The sequence below is a fragment of the Parasteatoda tepidariorum genome, chromosome 2 (genome assembly GCF_043381705.1).
Source record: "Parasteatoda tepidariorum isolate YZ-2023 chromosome 2, CAS_Ptep_4.0, whole genome shotgun sequence".
NCBI lineage: Eukaryota > Metazoa > Arthropoda > Arachnida > Araneae > Theridiidae > Parasteatoda > Parasteatoda tepidariorum.
This window is the reverse complement of record NC_092205.1, coordinates 48,282,110-48,293,490: the sequence shown is the minus strand read 5'-3', so window position 1 is coordinate 48,293,490 and position 11,381 is coordinate 48,282,110. Positions and strand designations below refer to the sequence as shown.

Below are 11,381 nucleotides of genomic sequence, written 5' to 3'. Positions count from 1 at the left end.
CGAGCGAGCGCAGCGAGCCATGGTTCACGGCGTGAACCACATAGGATTGCGTAGCAATTCTCGGGGGTTGGCGAGCGTTAGCGAGCAGGGGGCGGAGCCTCCTAGTTATTTCAAAAAATCATTTCAATTCATTATTTTAACTTACATAAATAACTCCCAGGAAATGCAATAAAAATAAGTTCGGTTAGAGGTAGAATTCATGTCAAAAAGTATTTCCTAATTAATCTTCAATCATAAATTCTAAGAAGGGTAATACAATTTTTAGCAAAAAAAATTTTTTTTTAATGATAGTTTTACTGATTACATAAGAAACTGTGGCTCATAAAAGTAGTAATAAAAGTATATATAGTAGTTTGAAGAATCAACGAACTACTTTTATTTGTTTTTAGCAATGAGAAAAATGCAATTTATTGCAATAAAAACAATTTTATAGCCGTGACAGTGTTTGCCTTCTTTGACAGTTTGCAATAAAAAAGTTTATAAGAAAAATACAATAATTTTTCTTAAATTGTACGTGTTTAATGCAAATTGAACGAGACTAACTATATTGTTAACGAAACTGAATTTCATGAGTACTACACGTTTTCTCAAAGCTGGATTTCATTGTAATCAGTTCTCTGATCTAGTTCAGACTTGGTTTTGTAAATCGTGGAACGTGGTATATTTTATTGATTTGAATCATTCTACCGAATTCGTCGGTTTTTTTAGCTATTAATTCCAACATTTCATCCAAATTTTTAAAAATAAATAAAAAATACTTTGCAGTCTTCACAAAAAGTTGTCAATTATGGATATTATAGAAGAAGACATGAAAAATGATGTTAAGGAAGACAAAAAGAAGTTAAGACAATGGATCCTCAAAGCAGCATCTACAGAGAGCGGCAAATCGGGAATTTCATGGGTGCGGATTAAAAAATTTGTGGATTCAAAGCAAGCTGGACTCGCTGAAAAACCAGAAGCAAAAGAGATTTTGAAGAAACTTATTGAAACTGGATTGATCGTGAAAGTTAACAAAAATAACTATATGACTCCCAAGAAGAAAGGTGGTAAGAAGACGTCAAGTAAAAAGAAGACCAAGAAGACATCAGCTAAGAAAAACACCAAGAAAACATCTGCCAAAAAGGCTGTAAAAATGTCGGCCTAAAATTAAGCAGGCAAAAAAAAAATCTTTCTGGAGTACGCAGAGTCATAGTGCATAAAATTGAAATTAAAAATTTATAATCACGTCACTTAAAAAATAAAGCATCATTAATAATGTTAAAAGTAAGCCCATGCAGGACGATGTTGTTTTCAATTTAAGATTGTATTAGAACAGTATTAGTCTTAGATAAATATTACCCCGCTTTTAGAATAAAACATAAAAATACGAATTTTTGCCTTTAAAGAATTATTTACATATTTATTTTGTTCTTTTGTGAATTAAACCGATGAATTGAATCTTTCGGTCGTTTGGTAATCAAGAACCGGTTGTGTACAGTAAGTAAACAACACATCTTTACACATTTACAGTTTTTAGAATACAAATATGTTGTTGTATTATATCATAGTTATCGAAAGAGTATGCTTATTTGATTAAATAGGTACTCTTTCGATAGCTATGTACCAAACAAACATTGACTACCTCAAAGGTAAACGCGAATAAAATATTTGACCATGCATTAGGACTTAAATTTTATTGCATTCATTTTTAAACGGTACTTTTAAATATCTGAAATTTTTGAAACTCTAATTCTCATAAACAAACAATTTAACCGATTTTGATAAAATTTTGTTTTTTGCCAAGTAAAATTGCTTTCTTTAAAATGATGCTAAAAATTGTAGATCTTACGGTTCAAAATTTTTCGACAGTTATTAAATAAAATAATAAAAGTAATAAATATTTTTTTAAAGTTATTTTTTGCATGGATTTTGAGCAAAAAATTTTCAATTTGGTTTAAAAGTTCTCAAGATACATCGAAATGCGCAAAAAGTAAAATTAACAATTATTGGGTCCAAACTTTAGACCGCTCTCCTGATCAAGCTATGGGGACCATAATTTCCTGATTACGATTGCCACCTATATTTTGGGGGTCAGAAATCCGAATCCATAAAAAAAAAGGTATGTTCATTCAGAGAAAGTACACTTTTGTGTTTGATTTCATAACTTAAAATATCACACGCTCTTATTAATTAGCATATTTGAAGTCTCCCCCTCAAATCATTAAGATTGAGTCATAGAACGTCAAGATTCGATCATTATATTAAAAGTTATTTACGGTGGTCTATTTTTTTTTTTTTTTTTTTTTTTTTTTTTTGGAAGCACTGTACATAATTTTTCTGATTTTGATTTCGATGATATTTTTTACTTCATTCCTCTGACCAGGGTTCTTACACACAGGATAGGTTTTTGAATGATTCGTTGAAGTGATTAATCAACTCGATCTAGTAAGCCTTATCTCAGTCAAATGTGATAATGGGAGTTCAAAAAAAACAAACATGCTGTTTTAAAAGTCGACTGAACATATATAGCGCCATCAAATGAGAAAAGCTTTCTAATATACGCATCCGCGCTGTTAATATACACATATAATAATAAATATAATTACCTCTATTCATAAAATTGGAAATTTTTTATGTTAGTGGAAATTTGGTTCGACGGTACGTAGTATAAATTTTACTGGCAAAGTTTGAAACCATGGCATTCTATTGAGGCCTATGGGTAAAACTTACTAAATATTTTCTTAGAGCCGTGGTGGCTCAGGGGATAGCTGACATACTGGGGTAGAGAACCCACGAGAGATTAAATTTCAAATTTGCCGGATAACGCAATTGGTCGAAAATGACATCACTAGTTGTAGGAAAGGAAAAGGTACGTATCGGGTGACGTTGGTGTGATTTTGGAAAATTGCGGAAAATCTTGCCTTTAAACAAGTTAATTTTTGACTTTCTTCATTTTTAATTTAATAATTTATTGGCGATCGAAATGAATTACAGGTAGAGCAGAACTCTCTATCTATGGCAACATTTCGTATGCTTTCCCCATTAGCGTGTGAAGAGTCACAGGGGAATGAAGAGCGTCAGTTTCTGTCTTGATTTTCGAATAGATTAAAAACTTATAAGTTAGGAAACTATATGGAACTGAAAACTACGTTGAATATAGTTCTAATAGAAAACGTAGTGGAAATTTGAAAAAAAAAAAAACGTTTTTGACAAGTAAGTATGAAAATTATTATGAAAGGGGAAAGTATCGCAGTACATTCCTATGCAATTGCGAAGTGGATAAGGGGGGGGGGGGGGTNGGGGGGGGGGGGGTGTCAAGACATGGAGCAGGTCTTCTCCCTAGATGGCGTATTCGAGCGTTGCGATCGCGAATTATTGATTTTATTACAGTCTCAAGATATATAACTACATTAATTTTCAAATATTGCTTCAGCTTAAACTTGTGGTTGATTGCGATCGCTTCTATTGGCTTTCATTAGATGTGCATATAGATCCTGATATCTAACCTCTTAGTCAGAGAGTTACGACAAGGATGGTTGGATGTAAAACTAAGCACAGATGGGACTAATGATTAAAATTCGTCGTAAGACTTGGGGGTTACTACTTCCGATTGATTTTTACGTCTGAGCTTAAAAAAGATCGCCATCTAATATTATTATACTTGCAGTGCTTACATTATAACGCGTTCTTTCAATTTAAATTTCAAGAAAAGAATCGACAAATGAATTTTGAAAGCGCCACAAGCATGCTATGATTCGATCCAAAAAATAACAAACAACGATATTGTACGCTAATATAACAAAATATACAAAACATGGCGAACCTTACGCTATATTTATGTTGTGATATTAATTTTCTTAAATTTGTTTAAGGCTCTCTACCTGCTAGAGTTTATAAATTACAGAAAACTGATAAATGGTAAAATTATGCTTAAATTTAAACACAAATCACAATAATAAAATTTCTTGGAATATTAAACCTATTCACACATTGACTCGTATACTTAACATAAGCTGAGGAATACACCAGAAGTTTTCTCTTTTTCTTCTGATTTTGGGAAGTTTGTTATTGTTTACATTCAGCCAACCATCCATAGCTTCAAAATTGCCTTAAATAGCAGGGTTTCGAAAGAGAAAGATTATATGCAGGGCCGGATTTAAGCTTGGCGAGGCCCTAAGCTACTGAAAATGATGGGGCCCTTTTAAGTTCAATTCTATTTCTATACACCTAAAGTAAACTGTCGTATTTTTTATTGCTGAATATTAACATTATATTATTAAAAATTTGATAATATTGCTTGATTGTTAAATATATTGATCGTGATGGGACTATAATGTAGAGCCTTTCTATTATTGCACATATTTTTTGAACGAGGAAAAAAACTGAAACTCTTTTTAAGAACATCATAAGTACAGAGTAAAGATTTGGCATGTTAGAAGAGCCATTATATGTTTAACAGAGTTTTTTTTCCCCTTGAAATTATGAATATGTGTAATTTGGAATTTTAAATGATTTTTTTTTCTTTTCTTTTTTTTTTGCGAATTTTTTTTCTAAATTGTGTTTTTTTTCTTTAACGTTACATTTCGCTTTGCTGCTCTATGACTTCGGAACATTAAATTATGAAGGTGTGTCAAAAATAAGCAAGGAGTTAGAAAGAACATAAGAAAATACAATTTGATTATTAGTTTTATTTTTTTTTTATAACCGCCGTTGAACAACCGACTTAATTTTAAGTTTACGGCTACAAGTGTTTAACTCCGTATAATATTGAATAATCACCTTATAATTTTGAACTCAATCCAGAACACAAGAGAATTGAATCAGTACCCAGAGGTATTGATTTGTTGTGAGAACTTAGAGGACTTTGTGACCACGGCAGATTTAACATGCACCAGTCACCATTTTATACATGGGTATTCTTCGGCCGGCTGGATTCGAAATCCCATTCTCACAAACACGAGTTCAACGCCCTGCCAACCAGGCTATCCCGGCCAAATTATTAGTTTATTTTATAATAGTCATTGAACAGCCAACCCAATTTCGAGTTTACGACTACTAATGTTCAACTTATTAGACTTCTAATTTTAAACTCAATTCAGAACACAAGGGAACTCCAGGATCAAGTATTGGAAGAAATTTTTGTCTTGGAGGGGGACGTTTTGATGGAACTGACCAGCATTTAAGTTACATGATGAGGAAAACCACAAAAGCTTTCCACTGTCAGTCTGACAACAAGGGGACTCTAACCTATGATCCGTCTACCACTGAGGATATTTTACTTCGGCACAGTGGCTGGTGTAAGCCGGGTGTAGAATTCGTATCGACCAGTCAACACTGGGATTCGAACTCAGTGCCCTTGAGTCCATCTTCACTGGGTAATAACTCTGCAGGAGGTACCAATTTTATTGATTTGCCAAATTTTAGTCATTTTCAAAATGTAAATAGAAATTCAATCGTAATTTTTGTAGAATAAAAAGATGGAAATAAACCGTTTTTCCTCTTAATCTGCAATGATTAATCAGAAGCAACCATGAGGGTTAGTGTGCAAAATGAACAGGGGGTGTAGCTTTCTAGTTTTTTAAATACTTGTTAAATTATTAGTTTTTAACATGCATACTTTAAAAAAAATAAGAAATACATTTTTCAGTATTAAGAAATAATAATTAAAAACTGTCATCAGCTGGAATAGAACCCGCGATCTCACAGTTTTGTGTTAGATTTCATAATCATCAGCCCCAAATATACACACCTGCCTTGCGGATATTTATTTATTATTATTATTTTTTTAAATTTAATAAATGAAGTTATTTGGATACTTGACATTCTTGAACTGGATACTTTAAATGCTTGACATTCGTTATTACAGAATGAAAAGCTTTGAAAGACAAATATTAGTTAATGTTTAATAATATTTAATTAAAGAAAAAACATAACCCGTATTGAAATCTAACGAATTGTCCCTGATAAATTTTGTGGCAGTAAAAAAAATTGAAGCCTGATACATGTCCGGATTTTTGAAACACTTTCTAGTTTTACTATTTAATCAAATTGGTTTCGATGTCTTTCATCCCGCCTGTCTCATTAGTGATTCAGCATATTTCGATATCATTTTTGATTCGTTCTTACTTAATATTAATTTGTTTGCGACAATTAATTTGTATAACTTTTTTACTACATTTTTGCGAGGAGTTTAAAAATATAATATCGAGGGCATTAACTGAAGTTAAATTGGCTTTTTTTGTATGCCTCTTTTACTTACATCATCCACACACCCACACGCGACTTACTGCTTCTTAGAAACAGATATTAAATAGTCTCTTGATCAAATGATGGGACAAAATTTGCCTTTTAAACAAATCAAAAAACTTTTCTACCTTTTAAAATTGTTTATTTTTAAATAATTTATTAATACTCAAATTGTTTAAAAGATATGTTCCTTTTCATTGACAACACAGTTTTATATTTTATCTAGTCATTTATTTATATTTTTTAAACTTATTTTTTATTTGTTTTTATTTTATTAAATTAAATGCACAGATTTAAAATAAAAACAAATCTGCCAAAATTTTATAAATAGTTTCAATTTGCAATTTTAAGAAGTTATTTCGACTTTGCTTTAAAAATTTGAAATCCTTATAAATTAAAAAATTTAGATGCCTTATTAACTTTAAACACATAATAACAACAAAAATCAGGGAGTTAAAAATAGAAACAAGTATGATCAATAAACAATAAAATCATAAGCTAACTAAATAAATGAATTTTGTGTACGAAATATCATATTTTACAAATTAAACATAATTCATATTTCGGGGATACATGGAAAATTTGGTCAGACAGGAGGTTTGAACAATATTTTTTACATATATATTTAAACATTTGTTTAGCTGATGATCACTTGATTTCAATGCTCTATCAAGCAATATCACATGTTGCTTCTGTCTATTAGCAGTAAGTAAAATTAAGAAAAGTTGAAAAAAAAGAGCACGTTTTTAAAGGACCTTTACGAGTGGTTAAATTCAAATTTTAAATGAAACAAATGTTCTTGTTTTGAAAGATCAAACATATGGAACAGTACATTCCAGAAAATGGGTGCATTACAAAAGTCTCAATTAGTAATCAACAACACCTTTTACCCTTTTAAAATAATAAACCAAAATTCACTTCACCTGCTGTTTCAAACAGCTGCTTTTACCAGCACTCACAAGTTAGTACATGGAAGAAGAAAAAAAATACTTGAATAGCGTCTTAGAGCAGACGATTATTAAGTTAATAATTTAAAAATGTTGGATATAATAAATTTTACTTTTTGTTCAGCTGTTAAAAAAAGTTTTTTTTTAATTATGCAATCAACTGCGGAAAAATTTGCATTCTGGTAAAATAGTAGGGGACGGTCACGGCACGTGCCTCCCCCCCCCGACGCTACGGTTATGGTAAATTCGATTATAAGTCTTCATTTTTTGGGTTTGTTTTCTTAGCATTTATAGAAGTAAAAATGTCAACAGTCACAAACAAAACATTAATATTAATACTATCTTACGAATGATACGTTAATTATTCTAATGTTATTACTAATTTAATCATCATTGAAGATTTCCTAGTAAATAAAAGCACGTGTAAAACCAAAAACTTGTTTTTGTTTTTACTTTTTGTTTTTAAAACAAAAAAAAAATTGTTTCCTTTTCACATTATTCCATAAAAATTTCATTTTGAAATACTTTATTGTATTTTCAGTATAAATTGATTTACGTTTATATTGAAAAGAAGCGTGTATGAATAATATTGACCATCGGTAAATTTAAGCAAAGTCCCACGTATTTGTTACTCCTTTGCATAATAAATTTTATTTCCTGGCCGTCAGGTAAAAGTTCCCTTATTGTTTGCTACGCCCGCGTTAATTTCACAAGTTTTTCGTGTGAGCAAATTTGCCCCTTGTTTATCACATGATGTCGGAGGTCCTTAACATTTTGGAGCTCATAATAACTGAGATACGTGAATAGAATTTTACTATTAAACACTGCAAAACCGCTTCATGAATCCTCTGTTCAACATTGATTATTAGATAAAAATTTTCCCCTAGTTTCGAAAACTTGAAGAGATGGCGCTAAGGTACAACTCATTGAACTTGAACCAAAGAATATATTCTTTATGTATTCTTTGCTTTAACTACGTTTATAGTTGTCAGGTAGTTAAAAACTAAGCTTTGATATTTAAAACATTTTTTCATTTAAAATACCATAAATTTATTGTATTTTTAATTGACTCTCGTTAATCAGAAGCTACGTTAGTAAAAACTGACAAAACTTTTTTCCAACAAATTTAAAATCAATCACACAATGAAATTACTTGATTTCGGGATAAGACGTTATTTTTTTTTTTTTGGATTTTCGTCTAGGAAGACGTTAAAAACGTCAATGTTTTTTATTTATTTATTTTTTAATTTAATTTTTAAAATTAATTTTATACATTTGCCCTCGCAATTTAGCAGCTAATTTTTAATCTACGGATTTTCCATCAATTTTTCGAATGCCTGTAAAATTTTCGGCAAATTTTTATTGTATGACTAGAAAAGCGTTTCCATGTAAAAAATAAAATAAAATAAAATAAATAAATAAGTATGTAAATAAAAAAATAAAAAAAGCAAAGCTGTGTTCGAATAATTTCTTAGTTCTAATAATTTCTAAGCACAATTAAAATATTAATTAATACATTAATTAATGCTATCAATTAATTTATTAATTAATATTAATAAATAATTAATAATAATTAAAAGCATTAATTGAAAAGAAAAAGCATCTGCATTTTAATTTTCAACAATACCCAATTCTAAACAATTTAAAAATTCATTTCTCCAAAATGAACTAATTGAAATTTGTTTACGTGTTTCGAGATCAGGGTGTTAAAATAGTCCGTGCACCCGTTGCTCTAATGTCAGGACACTCTAGCACAAATTCTGGTGGGTTATAAGAGAGACTCACGAACTCTTTCTTTTATAATCATAGATTCTGATCTTATAATGACATATTTAAATTTTAAAGCATTTTTAACAATTCAAAATTAAACTTCCCTCTGCACTAAAACTTCAGAAATAGCATCATTGTTCACATTTCTAATGCGAATATTTTTAAACACTTAAAAGCTAAAACTATCTGTATTTAAATTCCAACAGTCGTCTCATTGTTCAATAACCTAATGCGATTATTTTTTGAACAATTAAAAATTAAAATTCAATATTTATTAATCCAATGTTAACCTTATTTAACCTCAATACTTATTAGTCCAATGTGATCATTTTTAAACAATTAAAGAAGAGATAAACTGCATCTAAAAAAAAAAAAAAAAAAGATAAAGCTGTTTTATTGCCATTTTAACTACAATATTAGGTTGGCCTTCTGAGCCCAAGTCTGCGGGTTCGATCCCCGGCCCAGACACCGGATTTTCGGGAGGCAGAAAATCCTCAGCGGCCATGTCGTATGATTATGCGGCATGTAAAAGATCCCTGGAGTGCCTTATTGGCTCTTGGCATTTCCGGCAAAATTAAATTCCTAGTGCCCTTTAGCATCCAAATAGAGTCTCGGTGCTGCCATCTAGTGTGGCAGAAACTAGACGTCCAAATTAACTTGGCCAACGGTATCTCACCCATTGTGGTGGTCCTGAAGTAGTGGATACCACTTCTGGAGAATGCACTAGGTCTGCACATTAGGAAGACTGATTGTGCAGCTCATTGGAAGTAAAAAAATAAATAAATTAGTCTAATATTAATCTTTTAGAAATGATTTCACGTTTAAAATTTGCTTTGAAAGTTTTTATCAGAAACTATAAAATTGTACTCCGTGGCACAAAATATATTGCTCAAGTCTACCAACCATTATATAAAAGTTTCGGTCTGTAAGTTCCACCATATGCTTATTAAATACGTACTCAGTTAAGCTCATAAACAAACATGAATATCAATTACCATATTGTACCAACGAAATATAATCTATGATAAAATAACATCCTATACACATTTTTCTGTAAGCATCAACGGAAGACTCAGTAGATATAATTTCAGATAGGTACATATTTCTGATATGTAAATAAATATCTTATTAGCTTTATTTTCATAAATATAAGTCTGCTTCCTCTATATTTATTTCAACGATTTCTACAGAACTGAAAGTTTTTAAAATAAATCCTACTCATGACAATTAGGAAAAAACTTGATAAAAGTAAATAGTTTAATTCACGCATTTAACAAAATCACATTTCAATATATTATTATCAAAATTAATTTTCAAATTAATCAAATAATCTTCTGTAGGCATAAAAAACTATATAATCAAATGCGAAATTTATCATTAAAAGCTATCATTTTAAATGCGAAATTTATCATTAACATTTGCTATAAATATGAACTTCCCTTTTAAGAAATGACTATATTAATTATTGTCTTATCTAAGTAATTAATAATAAGTAACTACGCATCTCCTCTAAGTAATAAAGATCTTCCGATCCGGCTCGCCCAGGTTTTCATGGTTTCTCGACCAGGAACAATCTTTTAATGGGGCACATTAGGACCCATAATCCTCATAGAACAATCCCTGACGTCTGTAAGCTACTTGAACATAGTTGCAGACCGGGTTCACCCATTCATGGCGACAGTTTTTCCTGCGGGGGATGGTGTTTACCTACAGGATAATGCACCATGTCGTAAGGGTCGAATCGTCGAGGAACATTTCAGTGACTTTCAAGTCATGTCTTGGCCCCAAATTCACCTGACTTTAATCCAATAGAGCATTTGTCGTCCTACTTGGAAAACCAAATTCGTACTGCCACGCTACCCCCTCGCAATGTGAGGGAATTGCAGGACCAGTTAGTGAGCGCTTGGTACCAGATACCTCAGACTACCTATCAGCACCTTGTGGAATCAATGCCACGGCGGGTGCTAGCAGTTTGGAGGGCTAAAGGTGGTCCTACATGTTATTAGCAGGGTGGTCATAATGTAATGGCTCTTCGGTGTATTTATAGCTTTCAGATCTTCGACTAATTTTAGTCACTTAACAGTTTAAACACTTTTGTAATGTCATAATTTCTGTCAGTAAATATCTTTCTTTATTTTGAGCTCGTTACTTACCTATACCTATTTTGAGAAATAAATAAAACTGTTTATCAATGATATATGTAAAACTATTATTAAAATTCTGAACGATATCTTCAATTGAGTAAACAAGAAATGCGATTTTGATTCTTTAGAAATATAATTGAAAACGTGTGTAAATACTGTAACGCTTATTCGAAGGAATCGTTAAGTCAGTAATTTCTTACAAATAGTGAATAATGTTCGATTTAACAAACTTTTATTTTGAAAACGTCTCTAGTTATTACGAGATAGGATTATTATTGAAATGGGGAATTTTTAC

The 11,381-nt window shown here is 30.9% G+C and overlaps 1 protein-coding gene across 1 annotated transcript; it reads left to right on the top strand.

The window, feature by feature from the left end:
• Window positions 1–787: 787 nt before the first annotated feature.
• On the top strand, window positions 788–1,144 carry LOC139427234 (uncharacterized). The gene has a single exon (XM_071188222.1). The coding sequence runs from the start codon at window positions 788–790 to the stop codon at window positions 1,142–1,144; it is 357 nt and encodes a 118-aa protein (XP_071044323.1).
• The last annotated feature ends 10,237 nt before the right edge of the window (window positions 1,145–11,381 follow it).